Source organism: Drosophila yakuba, chromosome X (assembly GCF_016746365.2).
Source record: "Drosophila yakuba strain Tai18E2 chromosome X, Prin_Dyak_Tai18E2_2.1, whole genome shotgun sequence".
Classification (NCBI taxonomy): Eukaryota; Metazoa; Arthropoda; class Insecta; order Diptera; family Drosophilidae; genus Drosophila; species Drosophila yakuba.
In genome coordinates, this window is record NC_052526.2 from 16,174,594 (window position 1) to 16,199,028 (window position 24,435).

Sequence of the window (24,435 nt, forward strand, 5' to 3'; positions counted from 1 at the left end):
AACCAATCAAAACACTCAAAAAGCCATCGAAAATTGGGTGAAATGGTGAACGAACTTAACATTTTTTTTGCGCCTGCACCTGTGTGCGTCTAAATCTAATGTTTAAACACACACTCGAGCCATAAAGCCCAGATGCCGAAAACAATGGACCAGTCGAGCAACTTTGTCTTAAGCACGCGAAACTGCGAAAAAAAAAAATAACAACAATAAAACGAGACCAGCTGCTTGAAAACAGCTGAGAAGTTTTCAATAACGAAACCACACACTTTTCAGTTACAGAGAAAAGAAATTTTAAGCATTGATAAAATGAATTTTACGAAGAATTTTGAATAGCTAAGCCTAAAAACTTTCAGGTGCATCCGATTATATTACGTGTTTTATCATAACATTAGGTTTAAGTTTTTTTTTCTGTGCACCTTGTTATAAATTTTCCCACCTCCCCGGCGACTTATTGCTCATTAGTTATTGTGTGCTCGCATTTTGGCTGATGACAAAGCTTTTTTTGTTTGTTTATTTTCGTTTTTTTTTTTTTAAAGCCGAACGGAAGTTTTGGTTGCTTAAAGTTTTACATTCACTGACCGAACAATGGGAATTTGTAGATGAATGAATGATGGAGAGCCAAAGAAAGGCAAATATCTAATTGCTCAAGAACGGAAACCTACGACTTGATTGATGACTCACCTGATTGAGTGATTGAGTGGTGAGCCGGTTAAGATAAACCTCTGCGAAATGAATTAATTAAGTGCAGTCAGAACCTGATGAGCTTCAATTCGCACACCAGCACACAGAACTGGCCGTGAGTGATGCATAATTATGCCGCTAATGGTACCAACAAATCGGGTACAGTGAACACTAGGGAGCAAAAACTAATAGAAAAGAAGGCATTTTTATTCATTTTGTCGGTTAATTCTAATAGTTTATTTTGAACACTTGCCCAACCAATATTTTAAAAACATAAACATATATATCCTATAATTTGTGAATACGTTAAACATTGTGTTATCGAACTAATACTGTACTAGTAAAGACTAGCAACAAATTGAATTTATGTATTTATTTTTTCTGTTGTTTCGTTTCTCTCATTAATTATGCGAATGTTGCCGAGTTTTTCCTTCGCATTTGCAGTTTTGCTGCTTTGTAGTTTTGCTCGTGGAAAAAGGAAGCTTTCCAGTTCGTTTGGTTTCATAGCGCGAGAATTTCAGCTGAAAAGCGGAATAAATGCCTAGCAAACCAACAATTGCAAATGCACTTGAAGGCCGGACCATTGTGGTTGTTGTTGGTGGTGTTGTTGGTGCTGTGTTGGTGATGTGGTGATGTTTTGGTCCCAGAATAAGTGGAAAAAGGAAACTGCTAATGATGATGATTACCATCCGACCATCGTCATTATCAGGCGTCGCCGACATCGTCGTCAATCGTTCATGGTATTCTGTGTCTAGTTTGCCTTGCCTTGCCTCACCTTCCTGTCACCACCACCAACAACAACAACAACAACAACTACAGAAACAGCAAGTACACCGCTTAACAATGCCAACGACGTCCTGGCGTCAACTCTGCGTTTCCCTGCCTTTTGTTTCAAGCGAAACCCTCCTCCTCCTCCGCCCATTCGACCTAAATTTGCATTCTGCGCCGCCCAGGAAGGGCGGGTATATGGATTATGGGATGGCATAGGTTACCTCGGTTGATATAACTTTAACACTTGGCATCAATCTGAAATTTCGCTTTTAGTTGGATGGTGTTGCAAACATAGATCCCTTTTAAAACGTACATAGTAGTTGTTTCGGGAATTTAGGTTTTTATTTTAAGATTTTTATGTCGGTTTTCAATTTAAAATGTTCAGGTCGATCATTTATATTTATTTCAATATCATTTGATTCGTTATTTTACCCTTTCTGTGTATAGGGAGTTTTTTTTTTTTAATACGATATATCCGCATTCTGGGCACTTGTTGCTTTTAATTTAGCTGTCGTTGTTGTTGTTGATGGTTGCATCCCCTTTTCCTGCTGCTGCTTTTTTTTTTATGTTCTGCGCATTTGAGTTTGCGTTACGCTTGACAAAGTTCTTCTGCGCAGTGTTTGTTGTTGTTGTGGTTGTTCTCCTTGCCCGGTGGTCATTTGCCAGCAGTTTGAGAGCCACTGACACCGCCTGCACTTGCCAACGCCAAACGCAGGTGAAAAGAGAGAGAGATAGTGGGAGAGAGAATGGTTGCGCTCTCTCAACACACTGCAAAGAATTCAAAGTCCCTACTTATTGTATTAAAAAATAAAGCTTTCTATGTTCTATTTTATTTGCTACAACTTTTATTAAATATATACTTGTTTTTATTATATTGCACAATATCTCTAAAAGTTGTTTTATAAAATATATTGTTTATTCCGTTTAGTTTCGCGGTATTTTTCCAAGTGCACGCGATCTTGCGCTCTCTCTCTCTCTTTCTCTTCGGCGGCTGCGATTGGTGTGTGAGTGCCGTGAGTGTTTTGTTTTTGCGGCCGCACTTCACTTCGCTTCAGAAATGCGTCGTCGTCGGACGTCGCCGTCGCTGGCCGCAGTCGTCGGTACCGCAATTGTTTAACACAATTCTTTTAACGGTTCGCATAAAGTGCAAAAAATATAACGAAGAAATAAAAAAAAAAAACAATTAAAAAATGCGTTTTTTTTGTGTTTTGTTCAAGTGCCAAAAATGAGTGAAAACATACAGTTTGAAGACCATTGTGCTTTAGTTGAAACTGCAAGAATTTGAGGTTTATCTAAAGTTGGCTGGCGGCAGCCGATAAAGAAATAGATATATATCTACCACGACAAAAAACAGTTGAGATTAAATGGCAGATAACACAAAAGCGTCTTATTTAAATATGCGCAAGGCGCAAACACTTGTTAGGGGTGATTCTTCTTATAAAGGTTTTCTTGTGCTTAGATTCCCATGACGAGCGAGGAAATGCAGGAAATGTCTTGACATGCACACACATACACTCGAAAAAAATATGCCCAAAAGATATAGTAGTTAAATGGGATATGACCTGAATAAAATGAAAGTTTGCTAGTGAAAAAGATTCAGGACTTAAAATTAATATATATTTTCTATGTTATAAAATGGAATTATTTTCATCTCGCACAACCTCTCCCTATTCCATTTATTTAAAGGCACCTGTACTTGGGAAACGATCATTAGTGGGAATCTTCCCACCATATGGCCAATGTTCCCTGTCTTAGCGTTTTTACTTTTGTAACTTTTAGGTGGCTTCTTTTGAAGTATGGGATCGGATCCTTTGACCTTTTACGTTTTTCTTTCGCCTACCTTCGCATTTCCACATCCACATCCTTGTTACGACGCCTAATAAATCCATTTGGGTCTCCAATTTCAGTTGATTTTACGGCGGGTAATTAGAAGCAGACATTCCCACATTAGGACGGGTGTGATGTTGGCAATGGAATTCACTTTGCGATAGGGTTTCACGAAAATATTACGTACCGGATTAGGTTGCTAAGGGATTATCGTATGACTTTACTTTGCTTACGGCATGAAACCTTCTGTCCATCATTCCTATCAGAAGGTTCTTAATGTAAAATTTAACATCGAAATGCCTGGGACGCCTACCACTAATTGAGGTTCTTTTGGTTTTTCTTCTCAAAGAGTTTGTTGCTTTCTGTCTGACTGAATACCTGTCTTTTGTTTGAATAAAATCTTAAGGGATTGAAATTTTAAACATTTTAATGCCTTGAATATGATTTTGAATATGATTGTTATCGGCTTTGAAAGGTATTTCAATATTCCATAACCCAAACTTGTCTAGTTGCAATGATCATTTAATTATGAGTTGCAGGAAGTTCTGTGGTATGTGCCACAAGTACCAGAACATGCCACTAAAGCCTTGGGAGCTGCATATAGCCTTGATTCCAGCGACTTTCACTTGGCAGGAATGCAAAGAACAAGAATCCGCATCCGAATGCGAACGAGAACTGAAACTGCGGCGACTCCAACTTGGTATATAGGAGCAGGTTGAAAGCCGAGGAAGCCGGGGGGCGTGGCCGGGGAGGGAGCCAAGTGAAGGGGGTGGGGTTGGGTGGTTCCACCAGTTGGAGTTGCCGCTTGAGTTAAACTTGTGGTTGGCCTTCACTGACTTTGGCATCGATTGGTCCACTAGAATGACCCACTAGAATGCTTCCACACACAGATATATGTATGTATGTATGTATGTTACATATATGTACATATATAGTAAAGTCTGCATAATTTGTGTGCTTTCGATTCTTGGAGTTAATCTTATCGTTCTGCACAGATAAAATAACTTTCGGGTTACGGTTGTGGTTTCGAACTGATAAAATATTTTCACCGTTCGCTGAGTTCTTTGTTGTTTTTTTTTTTAGAAACGAGAAGGTTTTTCCAAACAAATTCGATTGGGGTAATCTAAAATGTCATATAACTATTTTGGTTGATCTCTCGATGGGGCTCTTGATTATCTTGGTTATAAATGGCAATCTTGGTTTCATGATCACCCAATTATTGGATTTTCGTTTGAAGTGTTTACTTCCCGTGCATTGGTACTGGATAATATTAGCATTTAAAGTATTTTATGAATGTTAATATATGGCATAGGGGTTTCTTGGGCTTAAAAAGGGGTTTATTATTTAAAATTGATGAAAAGGGAATGTTAATAATATTTTACATCGAACTTATTTACGATTTTAAAATGTTTACTAAATGGTTTAGTTTGCAGTTTTTCAAAACCTGTGCCATTTCCCGTGAATTGTAATGTTATGTTTGTCCGTTTTTCACCAAAAATAAAACGATACCAGCTATAAAAGCCACAAAAGCGCCGACAGAAAAACAAAGCATAAATACCAATAAATCGCTGGTTGTTGGCCATCAAACAAAGCGAATCAAAACAATCAAAATGCACAGTTAAAAGCCGGCTCTGCTTGATTAACTGTTCGTTAATAGTATTTGTTGTTTTGGCTTTCGGTTGCCAAGTGTCACCAAAGTGGCTTTAAACAAAAATAAAAGTAAATAAATACAAACTTGTTGGTTACAGACGACAGTGAGTGAAAGTGACAGTGAACTCAATTGACCTGAAACGAATACGAAATACGAGCACGTGTTGTATCCGTCTCTCTCTAGCGCTATCTCTCCCTCCCTTTCTACCATCGCCTGTCTGTCTCTTTCGCAGCGTTATCATTACCATTTTTTGTTAGATAAAATGCGTATAACTGAGATATTAAATAATGCTTGAGTAATGCGGTGAAGCTTACTCAAGGGTTTCAAAAGCACAGAGCACTCATTCAAATCTTTATTACACTGAGAATACAGATAAGATGAGAATTATATCACCACAATTGACATATATGTAGCTGCATTATTTGCCTCTGACTGATAGGTTAGGTCATGACTATTAAACGGGTGATGGCTTTTTTGCGAAAGAGGCCACTTTCTGTTCTATTCAAATTTATATACGCATGTGTAATATATTTTCTTGAAGTGTAAGCCCAGCTTTTACTTTTCTTCCCAACTTCCGTACTTCCTCTGCCTTTTCACGTGCAATTAAGCACAAGTCGCAGCCGTTTAAATCAATTAAAATCTGTGTTACTCAATCACAACTACTCATTCGCCCAAAAATCCTCCCTTCTCCCTCGCCGAGGGTTCAGTCAACTTTTTTGTAGTCAGAAAGGCGAACCGGTTGTGGATTTTTCCCTTCCCCACACTCTTTAAATATATTTTTTTTTTCGGCAATGGCAATTACGAGCCAACGTTAAAGTTAAAGTTTGTAAGCGGCTTTTGTTGTTTACCATTTGTCTGTGCTCACTGTATTCAACACACAGTTCAGTTTATGTCGACGACGCTCCACTTTAGAAATGGGCAGGAAAAAGATGAAAGTTTTTCCCTGCTCAGCTGCAATTAATATTAATACGTAACAGACAAACAAAAAAGCGAAGAAACGTCAGTAAAACGTACATTAAGTAAACAATTTTTAAGCGTACAGCTACTCAAAGTCTTTCCTTGTGAGTTTCTCAATTTGTCCAGATGTCAACAGGGCGAATAATGTGGATAAGGGTTATATGTACTCGTAGTAGAAAATGGTATTATCTGTCCCAAGGCCCCTGACTCACACACTTTTGCATTTGGAGCTAAAACGGGTGGAGTAATCATTTGTTTACCTATCAGCGGAAATGTGAGCCAAGCGCGTGTTTGTGAAATATAATTTGTGATTCAGCTAGGTATTTACACGAGTGTTATGGAAGATTTATACTCGATATATACAGAAGGGAATCGGATGTAAATGCCACTTTTCGCACTGAAATTAGCAGTACACATGGTTTATTGGTACAACTCAAACTTCTATATAGATATATTTAAAAGGTTTGTTAACACAAATCAAGGTTTGATCATAATATTTTATTCAGATTAATCATATTCATTAATATTACGGCTTAGTTTCAATAAATTGCCCATAAAATCGCATATCATTATAATGATGTGTTGGCATTAACTTCCGCGGTTCTCAAGCCATTGATCTTGACTAAAGTGTCGCATAATTACCTGGGCAGTAATTAAGCCAGTAGAAAAAAGGTAAAAGCTGGGAAAAGAGCAAAAAGCAAAAGTTGATGAGCCGCAATGTAGTGGTAGGTTTCGTTTTTCCCCCCGATCTTCATGGCACGCATGATGGGTGTTAAAGGTTCAAGCTCTTTTTCTTGTCAGTCTTTCAGTTTTTTCTTTTCTTTTATTTTTTATTTTTTTTTTTGAGTAATTATGGCAGGCTTTCTTTGGCCATCAACCTGGAATAGAGTGGGGTTTACGACGGAACTTGTGTCACTTTTGCTGGCTTTTCTTTTTCCACGTCCATTGTGAAATATTTTCCCGCGGGCCAGCGACCTCGGCATATGGGAAATACGCTGGGTGACTAGATGACACCCACTCGATCCCATATCTCACTATCATATCATATCGCAGCGATTGATTATAATTAGAGTGCTTAATGTGATTGGGAAAGCCAAATCGAATGGGGCTGGCCATTAGAAAGCGTTGCAATTGACATTAATAGCCTCAAATGGCGTCGACTGCATTTCACTCGGGTTTTCCGACAGCTTTGATAGGCTTTTCCTACCACGAAACAGCAGCTGTTGTTTTTCTTTGTACCTTTTGTAACTGCAGTGACCCACAACTGCCCTTCTCAACCTCGCCATATGTTTTCAGCTGTAGATGGGTGCAAAACAACAGAGTACAATAAACAGACGATCTGGATTCAATTATCTGCTAATTATTTGTGCAAATGCCCTTCATGAAGCCATATTATTTTGCTTTCGTTGTGTTAATCAGACGCTGATTTAGCTGCTCGCTAAAAAAGGTGCCGCCTCTCACCTTTCACTTGTTTTCGAAAAGTTTGATCTTTTTACTAAACTCACTTATAGAGAGATTTTTTCCTAGGGCTTGATTTTTCGCTGAAGTGGAAATATATATATTAAATGTTTTCATTTAATTAATAACTTTAAGCGGAATATCAAACATTTTTGTGCTACTTTGATTACTATTAGCTGGTATTTCTTTGGAAAATTCTTTTTTACGTCGCATTTCTCCGTCAAGTTTCCCCGGCGTTAACAATAATGTTATTTAAATCAACAATAGAGTGCCACGCCTCCGGGCCGTTGGTCCGCCTCCTTGTGCCTGCACTTAGCTGTAGTTATATCTAATTTTTCTTTTTGCATACATTTTTCCGCTCTTTTCTGCCGTTTGCTACACTTCATTATGGGGGATTTTCTTCAGCTTTTTGCAGCTTTTTTTTCCCGCCCTTTGCTGCATGGCATGCATAATGACAGCATGTAATTTGGCCTTTCTTTTTCTTCTCCTGCATATTTCCTGCACGTTTGTGGCACTCACATTTATCCCCCCATCTATTCCAAAAACCCCACCTCCATTTCCACCAACCGATGGAGATTGGGACCTCACGGCATCTCGTGGGTTGTTAAAGGCCTGATTGCGAATTATGGCCACCAGCTCTTTCAGAAAACTGAAAACTGAAATCTGAAAACTGAAAACTCGAGCGGAAAGCTAGCTAGCTGGCAATGGCACAAAGGAATCGGCGACGGGGGCGGTTGCATGTCTTGGGGGCGTGGTCGCGTCAGAAAACTTTATATGATCGCATTTTATGCTAATTTACGAGCATTTTTCTCTTTTCAATTAATTTCTTCCCATGGGAGTGGCATCGCTGATTCCATTATAATATGCATATGTATTTATGATATATGTGGTTGGGGGATTATTATATAGCCATTTCTATGCAGGCAGCGTTTTTATTTTCCGAATCGCAGCCAAGAAGGGTTTTGCTAATTGATAATTCAAATTGGTGCGTGATTCGTAATCAAAATATTTGCTAAATGTATAACTAGGCATTTTCAAGTAAACAGGAAAGTCATATTTAAATAATTATTTATTGTTTCTTTGCAATAGGCGATGAAACTAAATTTACTTCATTTCATAATCCACAATGATGGGGATTATTTTGTTTGAGAATTATCTTTGTAATGTTTTGCAGTTGTAGAGTGCAAGTAACAACTCATCATTTAATTAACATTAATAAGGAATTAAAAGATATATATATTTTCATTCTACTACTAATTACTTGATTATTTATTGAATGAATGATAAACCAATCAATGAATGCTTTACCGAATGAATGAATGAATTCACTCTGCACAATGACTACATTCGATTGAATGGAAATGGTAATGAATGAGTTAAGCAGATGACCTTTGAATGATCGTGCGAATAACAATTTACGTTTGCCTCACGGGAATTTCGATGGATATTGTGCACATTATTTTATTTTTCATTGCTAAATGGAAAAAGGAAATGGCACATCCACATTTCGCTCAGTGTAGAACAAAGCAGCGAGTTGAGCGAGTTTGTTTTATTTCTGCACTCGACTTGGGTTTTATTTTCGGCTTAAGCAAATATTTGCTCGGCCTGGAAAAATGCTTATGCGAATTTCGGGGTCTATATAAACACATACTCGTATGTACATATATACACAAATAAATATATCGGTATCTGTATCTGCTACTCAGTTGATTTTGTTGTACTAAGGAGACTGTCTTTTGCTGTGTCTAAAATTTCTAGTAGGCAAATAAATCGCATTTGCGAGCGGGGCACGGTGGATATGGGAGATATATCTTGTCATGCTTCAGCGCGTTGTTGGCGCTTCAAACAGAAAAAAAAAAAAAAAAAAAAATTGAAAAAAATGCGAGCCATTGTTGTTGTTGTAGTTGCGAACTGAACGTCGCATTTATTACAGGTGTGTCCCACCATCCATCTCGCTCGCTCCCACGGCATTGAGGTATTCGGGCTGCTCAGGTGCATAATCAAAGCGAATTTGTGTGCGAAATGGGTTCAACTTGCCGCCGTTGCTGCCACTGCCTTTTTGCTGTTGCAACTGTCCGTTGTCAGTTGATTTATCTACATATTAATGCATTATATATATGTATATATTATATGTAGATATAATATGGAAAAATGCCTGAACACGAACACACGATCGTCGTATGTAAAAGGGGGAAATATGGAAAATGGTAGCCGCGCAAGCCTGAAAACTGCTTGGGAAAAGGCCTTTGCTTTCAGCCAAAGAGTCTCGTCTTGTCTCAGAACCGAAATAACTAGTTTTTTCGTAAAATAATTGTAAACCGCAGTGCAAAAATTGGGTTACATTTTTGTTGAGTGTGCAGAATGAAAAACCGGGTTACACTTATGTACATATATAAACCGAAAACCTTGACTAATTGTGACTCGCTTTTAATTTCCACTCGTGTTGTTTTGAATTTGATAAGTGATAAGTGTGTTTAGTATCGATTGACATAACTTCCATTGCTTAGATATCTCTCTTTCATTTATTTGCTTTGCGGTAGTTAGTAAATTTGTACAAAACTCCTTTGTGTCGAAAAAAGGTACCATTCACATTGTTTTTATGGCGTCCTCCACAATATCTTACTTACAATTTCCAATGTCGTAGACGCGAGTTCTGTTTTCGTTTTCGTGTGTGCCAAAGATAGCATTTCCGTGTGCCACCGATAAGGCAGCCAATTCACACTGCATTTTGATAGCGTTTTTGATAGGAGGGCACTCTCAACAGTTGCCGCATTGCATCACCGATAAGAGCGTAGACCAAATGAAGAACAACAATAGCAATAATCATAATAATAACAATGGCACAATCGCAGTGACTAAGAAGCATTGAATCACAGCTAATAAATACCTTTTAAATGCCACACAGCGGTGAAATGTTCCTCAAATCGAAATTAATCGGCAGTTGCACAAAAAAGCCCACGAAAAGCGAACAATAAAACGGGAAAAAATCAAACGAAATATATTTAATCAAACCAATCACCAAATACCAAAGAACGCATTTGGACCATGTTCGACGTACCGCCAAAATGTCCTGCGCTGGCCAACAAATTGGGCGGTCTCTTTGGGTGGCGACACACCTACAAGGTGGCCGCCAAGCACGAGGGGATTCCCCATGGACAGCTCCACAAGTCCTACTCCCTCACGCTGCCCAAGCGACCGCCTTCGCCATCGGCCTACTCGTGTGTGAAGGTAAAGATCGAAAGATATAGGATACTGCATTGGGGAATTCCAAAGTTTAAGATCAAAGATCACTGGGAAAAATCATTAAAATAATGGAAATAAATATCATGTCATTAAACAAAGTTATGCTATATTTTATCAAAACATACCTAAGTATATTATTGAATTTAATTACGTTTGCATATCAAATATATTTGTAACTTAAATTAAAGCAATACAAAATTATAGAAATAATTCAATTTGAGATATTGTAGATTTATTTTTCTACGTGCCGCTATGCACACATGCCAAATTCAATCACAATCTCTTTTGGCATTCCCCCAGTTCGACCACGCCCACATAGCATTTTCAATCTTTTTATGATATATGAGATCCAGATCGTGTTGTCGACTCGTTGCCGCATAATTTCCATTGACAAATGACCATAAAGAAGTGTAATCAATGAGGCACAGTGGTGAAAAGTGGCTAAAACGTTGAGTAAAAACTAAATTCAATTAGATTTATTTTGTCTTTTAAAACCACTGTTCCTCAACTGCATTTTTAAGGCTCCATGGCGAGTCGGTATCCCAAAAGTCGGTGCTGCATCTGATAGATACTTAGAATGTCTGAATGCGCGCTATTTGACCCACAAACAAAAAAAAAAAAAATACAAAAAAAAAAAACATCAAACAAACCATGTGAAGAAACAAACCAAAAACAAAGGCGAACCGAAAACAGAAAACAGAAATCAAGGAAAAGACGCGAAAAATAGCCGAAATTATTGCGCCAAGTTGACGATTCGTTCGACGTTCCAGTTCTGCAGCTCGTCTCAGTTTGCTGAGCCTCCAACGCTTTTGACTGGTTTTCAGCCATGATGCAATTGTTTTGTTTCTTATGCACTACAAAAAAAATATAACAAACTCCCAAAGCATCTACATAAGTTAAACAATAAAAGTGTAGCAAAAGATAAAAATCAATAGCTTAAAAATAAAAAGAAACTCAGCTTGAATGAATTAATTGAAGTAAGATTACTAATTATAGTTTATAAACTTTCCATAATGGAATATTGATCTAAAATGTTCAAAATCACTTCCAGTTCTTGGTAGAATTTTCTTCAAGTGAGTCTTGTTGCTGGTGGCCGGCATTTGGCATTTGTTGTGGAATCCATCGGAATGCCAAAAGCAACACCGCCAGCAACTCCTTGGCTGCTCGGCTCGACGAGAAGAGCAGACTGCAATTTGGGGCGCTGGAGGTCGTCGTGGTCTTATTAGGCATATTAGGCATCGCTCAGGGAGTTCAAGTTGGTGATGAGCCCACGTGAGCGGTGATTTTTTGGGGCGATGGAGTGACTCAACACGTAGTGGTTGCTCCATGCGGAAGCACAGATGTGCAGAAGCTGCAAATGGGATGTGAGAAGCGAGTTCGCGAGACGATGCGTCCTCCATGGGCCTCTCCAGATGGAAGATTGCAGTTACGAGATTGCAGTTTGAGATTTGGGGGAGGGCTTGGATGGATGTTGGGAAAGAGTTCCGCGACTTCCATGGCCCCCAGTCTAATGGGAATAACAGATGCAAGAGATGCACGTCTTACTCTTTCGTTGTTGTGGAGATACAGTGCATACTCAATACTGTGAACTAATAGCAGATAGTTTAATGTACCAAATAATAGATTTAAACTTAAAGCTCATTCAAATGTTTTGTTCTTTTCCATTTACAGCCCGATTCCTGGGTGACCGTAACGCATCTGCAGACACAGTCGGGCATCCTCGATCCTGATGACTGTGTCCGCGACGTGGCCGACGATCGGGAGCAGATATTGGCGCACTTTGATGACCCAGGACCGGATCCGGGAGTTCCGCAGGGAGGCGGCGATGGAGCGTCGGGCAGTTCGTCCGTGGGCACCGGTTCGCCGGATATCTTTCGTGATCCCACCAATACGGAGGCGCCCACCTGTCCGCGGGATCTCTCCACGCCGCACATCGAGGTCACCAGCACCACATCGGGACCAATGGCTGGACTCGGCGTTGGACTGATGGTGCGTCGCAGCAGTGATCCCAATCTGCTGGCCTCCCTGAAGGCGGAGGGCAGTAACAAACGCTGGTCGGCTGCGGCACCCCATTACGCTGGCGGGGATTCGCCGGAGCGCCTGTTGCTGGACAAGGCCGGTGGCCAGCTATCGCCACAGTGGGAGGAGGACGACGATCCCAGTCATCAGCTAAAGGAACAGCTGCTACACCAACAGCAGCCCCATGCTGCAAATGGCGTAGGCGGCACCACCGGTAACCATCAGCCATTTGCCCGATCCGGTCGCCTGTCGATGCAATTTCTGGGCGACGGCAATGGCTACAAGTGGATGGAGGCAGCCGAGAAGCTACAGAATCAGCCACCAGCCCAGCAGACATATCAGCAGGGTGGCCATCATGCTGGTCACGGTCAGAACGGTGCCTACTCCAGCAAGTCCTTGCCCAGGGAGAGCAAGCGAAAGGAGCCATTGGGACAGGCGTATGAATCCATCAGGGAGAAGGATGGCGAAATGCTGCTGATCATCAACGAGTACGGTAGTCCGCTGGGACTCACTGCGCTGCCGGACAAGGAGCACGGCGGTGGACTGCTGGTGCAACATGTGGAGCCGGGCAGTCGAGCCGAAAGGGGACGACTGCGTCGTGATGATCGCATTCTGGAAATCAATGGCATCAAGCTAATTGGACTCACCGAATCGCAGGTTCAGGAGCAACTGCGACGGGCGTTGGAGAGCTCGGAGTTGAGAGTTCGAGTGCTGCGCGGTGATCGCAATCGCCGCCAGCAGCGTGACTCCAAGGTGGCCGAGATGGTGGAGGTGGCCACGGTGTCACCCACCCGCAAGCCACATGCTGCTCCGGTGGGCACCTCGCTGCAGGTGGCCAATACCCGTAAACTGGGCAGGAAAATCGAAATTTTGCTAAAGAAGGGACCCAACGGTCTCGGCTTTTCGGTCACAACACGCGATAATCCCGCCGGTGGTCACTGTCCCATTTACATCAAGAATATCCTGCCACGAGGTGCGGCCATCGAGGATGGACGCCTGAAGCCCGGTGATCGTTTGCTCGAGGTGGATGGCACTCCGATGACGGGCAAAACACAAACGGATGTGGTGGCAATCTTGAGGGGCATGCCAGCAGGAGCTACCGTCAGGATTGTGGTCTCCCGCCAGCAGGAGTTGGCGGAGCAGGCAGACCAGCCGGCGGAGAAGAGTGCTGGCGTGGCGGTGGCGCCTTCAGTTGCTCCACCAGCGGTTCCAGCAGCTGCTGCTCCAGCGCCTCCCATTCCGGTGCAGAAATCCAGCAGCGCACGATCTCTGTTCACTCATCAGCAGCAATCGCAGCTCAACGAATCTCAGCACTTTATCGATGCGGGCAGCGAGTCGGCGGCTTCAAATGTAAGTTGAATCCGAATCTTTGGCAGTATTTGAAACTATACTAATATAGTTTGTTTCTAAATCCACAGGACAGCCTGCCGCCCAGCAGCAACAGTTGGCACTCCCGCGAGGAGCTGACCCTGCACATTCCCGTTCACGACACCGAAAAGGCCGGACTGGGGGTCAGTGTGAAGGGCAAGACGTGCTCGAATCTGAACGCTTCTGGATCGAGTGCCTCCAGCGGCAGCAATGGACTGATGAAGCACGACGGTGATTTGGGTATATTCGTGAAGAATGTAATCCATGGCGGTGCTGCTTCCCGCGATGGTCGCCTGCGGATGAACGATCAGTTGCTCAGCGTAAATGGAGTATCGTTGCGTGGTCAAAACAACGCTGAAGCCATGGAGACACTACGTCGTGCAATGGTCAATACGCCCGGGAAACATCCGGGCACCATAACCCTGCTGGTGGGCCGTAAGATCTTGCGATCGGCCAGCTCCAGTGACATTCTTGACCACAGTAACAGTCACAGTCACAGCCATAGCAATAGCAGCGGTGGCAGCAATTCGAATGGCAGCGGCAATAACAACAATAGCAGCTCGAATGCTAGCGATAATTCCGGAGCGACGGTCATCTATTTGAGTCCGGAGAAGAGGGAGCAGCGCTGCAATGGCGGCGGAGTTGGTGGCAGTGCTGGCAATGAGATGAATAGGTGAGTAGATTACACGACATATGTACAAAGCAAAGTATACGATAAATATTGTCTTACAGATGGAGCAATCCCGTTTTGGATCGTCTAACCGGTGGCATTTGCTCATCGAACTCAGCGCAGCCATCCTCACAGCAGTCGCACCAGCAGCAGCAGCATCAGCAGCCGCATCCTTCGCAGCAGCAACAGCAGCAGCAGCGTCGCCTGCCTGCAGTGCCCGTTAGCAGCAGTGCAGCTCTGAGGAACGAGAGCTACTATATGGCCACCAATGACAACTGGTCGCCGGCGCAACTGCACTTGATCACTGGTCACGGCAATACGGCGCTGCTTATTGAGGACGATGCCGAACCGATGTCTCCGTGAGTCTGATAACTAGATGGCACTCAAATACATCTTTTAACTCAATCTCTCCTTCATTTTCTTTCAGAACACTGCCGGCGCGTCCGCACGATGGGCCGCACTGCAACGCGAGCAGTGCTAATCCATCGCAGAATTTGGCCGTCGGCAATCAGGGGCCAGCCATCAATACGGTGCCTGGCACTCCGTCGACATCCAGCAACTTTGATGCCACATACTCCTCGCAACTGAGCTTGGAGACAAACTCGGGCGTGGAGCATTTCTCGCGTGATGCCTTGGGACGACGCAGCATCTCCGAGAAGCACCATGCGGCGCTGGATGCCCGCGAGACTGGCACCTATCAGCGGAATAAGAAGTTGCGCGAGGAGCGGGAACGCGAGCGTCGCATTCAGCTGACCAAATCGGCTGTCTATGGCGGTTCCATTGAGTCCCTTACGGCCCGCATAGCCAGCGCTAATGCGCAGTTTTCGGGCTATAAACATGCCAAGACTGCATCCAGCATCGAGCAAAGGGAGACGCAGCAGCAATTGGCCGCTGCCGAGGCGGAGGCCAGGGATCAGCTGGGCGATCTGGGTCCATCGCTGGGCATGAAGAAGTCCTCGTCGCTGGAGTCGCTCCAGACGATGGTGCAGGAGCTGCAGATGTCGGATGAGCCGCGTGGTCATCAAGCGTTGCGCGCACCGCGTGGACGTGGCAGGGAGGACAGTCTGCGGGCGGCGGTGGTCAGCGAACCGGACGCGAGCAGTAAGTTTTCAATAATATACATGTATTTGTGGACTTGTGAATAACTTGTTTATCTTTTTTAGAGCCCCGTAAGACCTGGCTTTTGGAGGATGGCGATCACGAGGGTGGCTTTGCGTCGCAGCGCAATGGACCATTCCAGAGTTCCCTCAACGATGGCAAACATGGCTGCAAGTCGTCGCGGGCCAAGAAGCCAAGCATACTGCGCGGCATCGGTCACATGTTCCGCTTTGGCAAGAATCGCAAGGATGGCGTGGTGCCAGTGGACAACTATGCGATGAACATTTCGCCACCCACATCGGTGGTTTCCACAGCCACATCGCCGCAGCTGCAACAGCAGCAGCAACAGCAATTGCAGCAACACCAGCAACAGCAGCAGCAGCAACAGATACCAACCGCTGCGTTGGCCGCTCTGGAGAGAAATGGCAAGCCGCCGGCGTATCAGCCACCGCCACCGCTGCCTGCCCCGAATGGAGTCGGTAGCAATGGGATCCATCAGAACGACATCTTCAACCATCGCTATCAGCATTACTCCAACTATGAGGACATCCACCAGCAGCACCAGCAACACCAGATTAGGTGAGAGCGGGCCCGCACTTCCTTTGCATCCTTTCATTTTGCCGGTGTCGGGATATTCGTTTGTTTAACCAAGTTTATTAGCCATTTAACACAACATTGTGTACATATGTGTCGTATCTCTCTCTTTCTCGCCCTTTTTTCTCTTTCTGTTCCGCGTGTCTGTGTATCTATGTTGTTGTCTATGTGTTAACCGCCCATCCACACACGCCACACTCACCCATACACACACACACACACACACACACACTGTACCACCACTATAACATTTACACTGGTAAAAACAAATATGTCGAAGCAGTGGCGGCGAATCCACCACATCGATTTCGGAAACGCTTTCGGAGTCAACACTCGAGTGCATGCGACAGCAGGTCATCCGGCAGCGCATCAAGGTCGAGGCGGAAAGGTAACCCACCCACCTACACCAACACCAACACCTGCATCCACACTCACACCACCACCCACCACCCACAACCGCACCAACACACAGATAGCCCAGTGCAGTGCGGTTCGTAGATATAAAGCGGCTTTTTGGTAATGGGCTTGGAGCATCGGTTAATTAAGTAAACATTTAGATAAAAAAAGAATATATATTTTGAACAGAATATTCTAAAGCAAACGCGTATGGCGATCATTAAAAAGGATATTAAAAAAGGTTATGGGTTGAGCAGCTAACCATATAAATATTTAATCAAATTAGAATGATATGATCATTATAAGTAGTATCAGTAGATATCAAATAATTTAAATAATATATTAAAAAGTATCTATAGTCTAACAACTGAATTGCACTGCATCTAATCACGCTTAATCGTAATGCTTGTTAAATTTTGGTTTTTTTTTGCCGACAAAACACATTATAAACATGATATCTGCATTTTGTAAATTACTCATGGACATTACCCGCTTGCTTTCGCAGTCGCCGCCATCAGCATTACCATTCGCAGCGCAGTGCCCGCTCGCAGGATGTGAGCATGCACTCGACGAGCTCCGGATCCCAGCCAGGATCCCTGGCCCAGCCGCAATCGCAATCGAATGGCGTGCGTCCCATGAGCAGTTACTACGAGTACGAGACGGTGCAGCAGCAGCGGGTGGGCAGCATTAAGCACAGCCACAGCAGCAGCGCCACATCGTCCTCCTCGTCGCCCATTAATGTCCCACATTGGAAGGCGGCTGCCATGAATGGCTACTCGCCAGCCAGCCTGAATAGCAGTGCCCGGAGTCGGGGTCCGTTTGTGACGCAGGTGACCATACGGGAGCAGAGCAGTGGCGGCATACCCGCCCACCTGCTGCAGCAGCATCAGCAGCAGCAACTCCAGCAGCAGCAGCAGCAGCCCACCTACCAGACTGTCCAGAAGATGTCCGGACAATCGCAATATGGCAGTGCCGCCGGTTCCCAGCCACACGCCTCCAAGGTGTGACTATAGGTGTTGGCGCAAGCGCGCGCCACTCGCGATGTGCTGGCCGAAAACCGGGTCGTTCTCAGCGAGGTCAACGAGGAGGTGGAGGTCTTCTACTTCGCCACCGAGTGCTGAACACATTGCATATTCGAGGGACTTAGTTATTTAAGTTGAAAACCACATGCATTAGGGGTGGGTTGGTTAATCATATCTTGTCTAATCAACATCAATTGGAAGCCTAATGTGGCAGGAGGAATATTATTTTATATTATGAGGTTTAAAATTGATTTGTAACTAGCCAGAAGCCAAGGAATGGTTGCTATATACTTTAATTGATATCCTGATTAATCAATATATAGATATTTATCCGTGATATATGATTAAGCAAACAAAACCTAGACGTTTTCTTGCTAAGCGGAAAGAACCAGGATAATATTTACATTAGTATTCCATCATCATTTCATGGTCCAAAAGAAAGAGGATAAATTCGATTTTATAATTGTAAACTGCCAAGAATACAACTTGGATTCATTTGATTTCCAACCTATTGACCCACCCTGACACACGTCTATATTATGTTCACAATTCACAATATATATATATATACTTAAAAGATTGCATATTTGGCGAAACAGAAACCAAGAGAGTAACGATTAAGGAAAGTATTCCCGTTAAGCGCTATCCATTTGCCGAGTGCTTAGATTTAATTTAAACCATTTCCGATTGTATTAAGCATTAGTTCTAAGTCCAAGTCAAACGCCTTTGTACATAACTAGTTTACGCAGAAGCCAACCAGAAAAGAAGAACAACATCAAATTCCAAAAGTTTTGGACCAACACTACGAAAGGTCTTAAGAATTTCCATTGTCATTTATCCATTTTTTTTTTTACATTTACTTATATTTTTTTTATTTGTACATAGATCTTGTTTGTTTGTTTTGTAAAGCTTTAAAGCGGACGCCATTTTGTGTGTGCAAACGTGAGGATTTGCAAGAAGCGAAAAGTTAAACTTAAAGCCAACCCATATAATACGTATAGCTATATGAGTAAGAGTAGTAATTTTTTTTGTTCCAACGATTATCGAGCTTAGACAAGAAGTTTTGTGCAGCCGACCTCGGCCCAGGTCTCTAAAAAAGACAAGCAGCTTATCTTAGTTATACGAATCCATACGATTAAGCAAAACTAGTGGATAAGTCTACATGTATAGCGAATAATTACGATACTTTAATTTTGTGTACTTCCTAAGTAATTTGTGCGATACCGAATACCGAGTTGCGAATTAAACATAACAAATTTCCAATCAAACTGTGTTTTAAAAAAAAATTACATTTTTTTCACTTTTCTTCCAATTTTTGATGATGAGTTCTAGATTTTTGCCGAAAATGGGGTTTCTGTTATTTTGCGACTATAAATATCAGTATTTTGATTAGAACATTCGAAATATTGGTCCGAATATGGAATGGCATACCTCGTTAGCTCGTAATTAAATTTCAAATGAAAATAAAATCAAATTAATCAAAAAAATATTATTTTCACTTTTCTTCCAATTTTTGATGATGATTTTTAAAGGTCTCTAAAAAAGACAAGCAGCTTAACTTAGTTATACGAATCCATACGATTAAGCGAAACTAGTGGGTAAGTCTACATGTATAGCGAATATTTACGATACTTTAATTTTGTGTACTTTCTAAGTAATTTGTGCGATACCGAATAACGAGTTGCGAATTAAACGTTACGAATTTTCATAAACAACCAGTCCGGTTCCATTTCCATTTGACAACCACCCAACGACAAAGGATTGGGTTCCACAGCATCACCGCTTCACCACCTTGTTGGGCTTCCTGATCTTGGACTCTCCTTCGGCGGGCGGTGGAGTGGATGAGCTAACGGCTGAAGATGCAGCCGCGCACTTGGACTTCTTTTTCTTGGATACTCTGCCCTTGCGTCGAACGGGCGCTTCTGTCTGGGGCTTGGAAGGTGAAATGGGCATCAGAACGGTGAAGTTCTTCAGTAGCTCTGGACTGGGCGTTTTATCCCAGTGCTCACTAAGGATTTGCATACATATTAGACAAACCTACTCATGCAAACATAGTTTGCAGACTTACTCGGGCATAGAATTTGGCGGTACCACCACATCCAGAACGTTGTCTATTAGCCGCGACTTGAGCATGCGGTCGTTCGTGGTGGTCGAGTGCATCGACGGCGACGTATTGATCTCGATCAGCCAGGGCTTCAAGTTATTGTCAATGATTATGTCATAGCCATAGACCTCGAAACAATGACGATCGTTGGCCATCACCGGAGCCACTGCGTCCAATGAGTGCCGTATGGTCGCGGTAATGCGACTCCACAGCATCTCCGAAACGCCCTCACCTCGCAGGCTGTCCAAATAGAGCCACAGATTCTGGAGTGGCCACTTGCCACCATGGATGGCATTGTACTCTTCCTAGGTATTAAAAAAAGTAGAACATTTCTTTAGTGATGGTTGGGATATGATGCACACACGGCGTATACGTGTTATTTATGTGTATATTTTATTGCCTATTTGCAACGCTGCTATTAAGGCTACTTACGTTCGTTTTCTGGATGCTGACGTTCGTCAGGTGCATGAAAACGTTATCAATCTCCGTTTCGTCGTACTTCTCAGTGCAGAAACGGCAGAAGCCCTCCTTATAGAGATACGCCTTGAGCGGATTGAACGTGGTCACCAGGACGAAGAGTCGCAGATCGAACTTCTTGCCACCGATGAGCAGTGGATTGTCGATGTACTTGGAAATGACACAGGTGTCCCGATTGATTTGCGGATAGAAGGTGCGAGCATCGTAGGCGAATTTCTTTAGCTTGGACAACTTGTTGACCAGATAGATGCCCACACCCTGTGACTTGCTGCATGGCTTCACTATCCACGTGCTGGCCGGATTGCGATGGAAGACCTCGACGAACATCTGGTAGTCGGAGGGCAGGACAAAGGTCATGGGTATGATGTCCAGGTGCTTGTATCTGGTACCGCCTATGCCCAGTTTCGTATCCGGTGGATGACTTTGGGCCAATGGATCACCACGTCGCTCCAGATCCTTGCGATACCGCTTGATGTTCTTGATCAGCAGATCCTTGCGAGACAGCTCCACGGAATTCGGGAAGTGGTTAATGACTCTGCGATGAGATCTTAGATGGTTACGTTAAGTAGATATCGCTACTTACTGATCGGATCGCATGCGATATGGATGATCGATGCCGAAGATATAGCGACAATTCTGGGTGCACGCCCAGTAGAAGTTCCATTCGCCATTGAAGGAGGGCACCTGTAGCCAACCTCTTTTCTGGAAATTGCTGACCAGCGCAGACTTATCCCAATCCGTACTGTAGTAGATGCCCTTCTGGGATTTCGGTGGTCTCAGCCGATTCCGGATGTAATGCAGACCGTTGAGCGGCTGGGTGATTATCTTGACCTCCGGCAGGTCATCGTCACTGGTGCAGCTGCCGCCGCATTTCTGGCGAAGATTCCGCAGAGGACTGGCCTGCCTCCGCGTGCTCATTTGGGTGGTTGGGTGGTTTTATTGGATAGTGCCCCTTTTGGACTCGAACACTCTATGATGATAACTGAGAATTTTGCCCTAAATTCAAAGCGATCGTACTTCACTTGCTGACAATTTAATTATGGCCTGGCTGATGGCGTCTTGGTAAACTTTTAAGAATTGGACCCTTTAGTTCAGAGTGCATTTTTCAGCTCTATGTGGAAATCAGTTAAACTATGGTTTACATTTTTGCATTATTTTACATTTCGTTTCCGGTTTTGGCGGTAATTCACTTGTTCCCACAACTAATGACCAAATCCGATTGTTTTTCCGCCAGAGATCCGCTTGCATAATACCCGGGAAGAAAACGAAAGTGCTAATTCCCTTGAAGCTGCAATGTTTGCCCAAAAATTGCGTTATATATTCTTGGATTCTAGATAAACGCAAACCTTCTGCTTAACCACAAGACCGCAAAGCAGTGAAAAATCTGACTTTGACACAAATATTTGTGACACTAGTTCACCTGTCGTCGGGACAGGGGACCCTCCAAAACCACCAAAACCCATTGAGTAATTTCACACATTGTGAGCTGTGGTACAGAACAATCGCGCTCTATTGTCGAGCAATTCGACTTGGCTGGGTATAAAGTCGATGGTATGGTCACCAGAGTTCATCAGTCGATGCGGCAAAGTCAAGAGTGGATTTTGTGGATTAGCAGGAACACCGTCGTACCGTCGAATCGAAGAAACACCCATTACATCACCATGAAGTTCTATCTGGGATTGGCGGCAGTCATAGTTGTGTTGGTTTCCCTGGCCAAGCCGGGTGAGGCCACCTTTGGCAAGCTTAATCTTCTGCTGGGCGGAGCCACTGCGTCTGGCTACGGTTCTGGATATGGATATGGCGGCGGTTATGGTTCTGGCTACGGATATGGATCTGGCTACGGATCTGGATATGGCGCCGGCTATGGATACGCTCCCGAGAACGTGGTGAAGGTGATCAAGGTGTCGGTGGTGCCAGGAGGTGGAATCGGAGGAGGGTATGGTGGAGGCTATGGTGGCGGATATGGCGGCGGTTATACTGGCAGCTATGGCGGTGGCTACTCCAGCGGCTTTGTGGGCGCTGCTCCAGCCATTTCCACCTCCGCCGTGGTCACACCGGTGGTCACTTCGGTGTCCACGCCGGTTGCCACTCCTGTCCTGGCCGGTGGAGCTGGCTATGTGAGCGGATTTGGAGGCGGTCTCGGCGGAGGATTGGGTGGCTATGGCGGCTCCTTCGGCGGTGGTGCCGCCCTGCCCGCCTCCTACGGATTTGGAGCCGGTTATGGCGCTGGCGGTGGCTTTGGTCTGGGATTCGCTGCACCACCACCACCACTGGGTTTGGCTGGTGGACTCTGCTAGAGGACAACGAAGCCACAATTTTGAAGTGGTATTTTTTTTTGATAATTTAAACAACGATTTGTAATTACAAGTTAACGATTTCTAATAAAATGTATAGACGAAGAGAAAAGTGTTTGCTTTTAAGCGCACCAAGAGTAAATGTTTAATTATACTACTTAAAGTAATCGTTAATGGGTATTTCAATAAAGGATTCTGTGTTAAAAATATTTATAAATGTTAAAGCTAGTTTTTTACTCATAAAAAACACTTAATAAATATTCAGCAAAGGCACATCTTGAACAAATAGAAGACGATCAATGAAATGATCTGCCCAAAAGTGTGCTAAATAAAAGGAGATTAATCTAAACCCTGGAAGTTCTATATTTTATACATGACTTTATTCATAGATAAGCTGTGTGACTTTTTGCTTTTGCAATTGACTGCTTGACAATTACAAAATAATATTTCGCAGCCATTTGAAGAGCCACCACCCAAAAAAAAAATTATATAGGCCCACCAATCCCCAGTGACCTTCGTTTTGGAACTCTGAATGAAAACGAGAGTTGAGTGCTATTTACGCACTCAGTTAGCCGGCTTTAACCCTTTTCGCCCCCCCAAAACTCTTCCCGGCTCATCGAACTGCAGATCGTGAGCCCAAGAAAACTGTTAATGTTAATCAAGTGCCAAAAACCAAAAGCAAAACCAAAGTCAAAGTCACAAGAGCCAAGCCCAAAAAAAAGCACACAATGTTCGGCCGAGAATGCTGTACGCCCCATGGGTGCAAATTGGTTGAGCTGGACCAGCTCCATCTTCATTTTCATCTCCAGCTCTATCCACATAGCCACTTCAACCACTTGAGCACCACCGAACCACCGAACCACCAAACCACCGAAGCACCAAAACCACAAAAGCCGGGAGAAAAAATGTACACAATTTGTAAATGGGAATGTGTAAATTGGCTATGATTTAATATTTGCAATGCTCAGACAATTAAAGATAACAAAAATAAATGAAATAGAAAAATAGCCAAGTAGAAAATACAGCTAGTGTTTGAACACTAAAATATTTTGAACAATGTTTAATACTCAATTTAGTTAATGTTAAAAACAAATGTTACTTTACTTATGAATAAATAATTCATTCACTACATCAAATTAGGTTTAGAAACTGCCTTGAAATGTTATCTTACATAAAACGCAATAAAATTACCTAAAACTTTTGTAAAAAAATACAAGAAGTATAAACTTAACAACTAGTTGCTTATGCCTAAAATTCCACGCATCTTTCCATAAAATGTATTTTACGATACTCTCGTGCTACGAAAAATAAAACCAGTTGTCGAATTATGGGAACAGAAAATTTCGCCAGATGGAACAAACATACATATGTATTTGGAGGGTTCTTCTTTATTTTTTTTTGCTTTTTTTGGTGACCCAATTTGCATAACCGTCTAGATCAATAGAAATAATACAAAGGGTTCCAAAAAGCGACATTTACATATATGTAATATTTGATCTAAGATGGGAAGAAGTGCGTCAAAAAAACGTGGACGTGGACAGGTTTTCGGGTCAAAATCCGAGATGAGCAAAGATTTCTGGGCGTGCTTGGGTTACTTGGATTTTCGGATTTTTGGCCATTTGGATATTTGGATATTTGGATATTGGCGAGGCTCCAACCCGCTGAGCCCCTTGGCTACGTGGAGTCATGCATACGATTTCGGGTGCTGAATGAGTGACAATGCCAATACATTTGGCCACGCACATGTGCCAGTGTGCACTGCGAGAAATTGTGGGGTATATGAAATTACATAGATTAAATAATCT

The 24,435-nt window shown here is 43.2% G+C and overlaps 3 protein-coding genes and 1 long non-coding RNA gene across 8 annotated transcripts in view; 2 read left to right on the plus strand and 2 right to left on the minus strand.

Annotated features, from left to right (window-relative positions):
• LOC6525642 (partitioning defective 3 homolog) overlaps window positions 1-19,470 on the plus strand; it is a 37,332-nt gene extending 17,862 nt beyond the window's left edge. The window contains exons 1-9 of one of the 5 annotated variants that reach the window (XR_005562227.2): window positions 10,257-10,573; window positions 12,260-13,957; window positions 14,026-14,648; window positions 14,708-15,004; window positions 15,073-15,746; window positions 15,809-16,322; window positions 16,621-16,725; window positions 17,239-18,841; window positions 19,288-19,470. Coding sequence is in view for 4 of the 5 variants with exons in the window: in XM_039377781.2 (XP_039233715.1) it covers window positions 10,391-10,573; window positions 12,260-13,957; window positions 14,026-14,648; window positions 14,708-15,004; window positions 15,073-15,746; window positions 15,809-16,322; window positions 16,621-16,725; window positions 17,239-17,740 (4,596 nt within the window). In the remaining variant the exon portion in view is untranslated. Of the gene's footprint in view, window positions 1-10,256; window positions 10,574-12,259; window positions 13,958-14,025; window positions 14,649-14,707; window positions 15,005-15,072; window positions 15,747-15,808; window positions 16,323-16,620; window positions 16,726-17,238; window positions 19,019-19,287 lie in introns of those variants that run through there. The other 4 variants (XM_039377781.2, XM_039377783.2, XM_039377784.2 and 1 more) reach the window with 4 other exon arrangements.
• Window positions 2,497-9,191, minus strand: LOC120322425. Its single transcript, XR_005562228.2, has 2 exons — window positions 2,694-9,191; window positions 2,497-2,576 (listed from the first exon to the last, which is right to left on the minus strand). It is a non-coding gene; the product is annotated as an uncharacterized LOC120322425 (long non-coding RNA).
• LOC6525643 (probable tubulin polyglutamylase TTLL1) lies at window positions 19,367-21,377 on the minus strand. The gene is made up of 4 exons (XM_002101429.3): window positions 20,920-21,377; window positions 20,292-20,871; window positions 19,824-20,164; window positions 19,367-19,763 (listed from the first exon to the last, which is right to left on the minus strand). Exons 1-4 carry the CDS (start codon window positions 21,252-21,254, stop codon window positions 19,532-19,534), a joined length of 1,488 nt encoding a protein of 495 aa, XP_002101465.1. The 5' UTR covers window positions 21,255-21,377; the 3' UTR covers window positions 19,367-19,531.
• A 518-nt stretch (window positions 21,378-21,895) lies between these two features.
• On the plus strand, window positions 21,896-22,765 carry LOC6525644 (keratin-associated protein 6-2). Its single transcript, XM_002101430.3, has one exon. The coding sequence runs from the start codon at window positions 21,914-21,916 to the stop codon at window positions 22,631-22,633; it is 720 nt and encodes a 239-aa protein (XP_002101466.2). The 5' UTR covers window positions 21,896-21,913; the 3' UTR covers window positions 22,634-22,765.
• The last annotated feature ends 1,670 nt before the right edge of the window (window positions 22,766-24,435 follow it).

Coding starts and splice junctions, on each gene's coding strand:
- LOC6525644 (XM_002101430.3), top strand. CDS start 21,914: ATGCGGCAAAGTCAAGAGTGGATTTTGTGGATTAGCAGGAACACCGTC.
- LOC6525643 (XM_002101429.3), bottom strand. CDS start 21,254: ATGAGCACGCGGAGGCAGGCCAGTCCTCTGCGGAATCTTCGCCAGAAA. Junction 20,165..20,291: donor TCAGCATCCAGAAAACGAAC/GTAAGTAGCCTT, acceptor TTTAATACCTAG/GAAGAGTACAATGCCATCCA. Junction 19,764..19,823: donor CCGCCAAATTCTATGCCCGA/GTAAGTCTGCAA, acceptor GCAAATCCTTAG/TGAGCACTGGGATAAAACGC.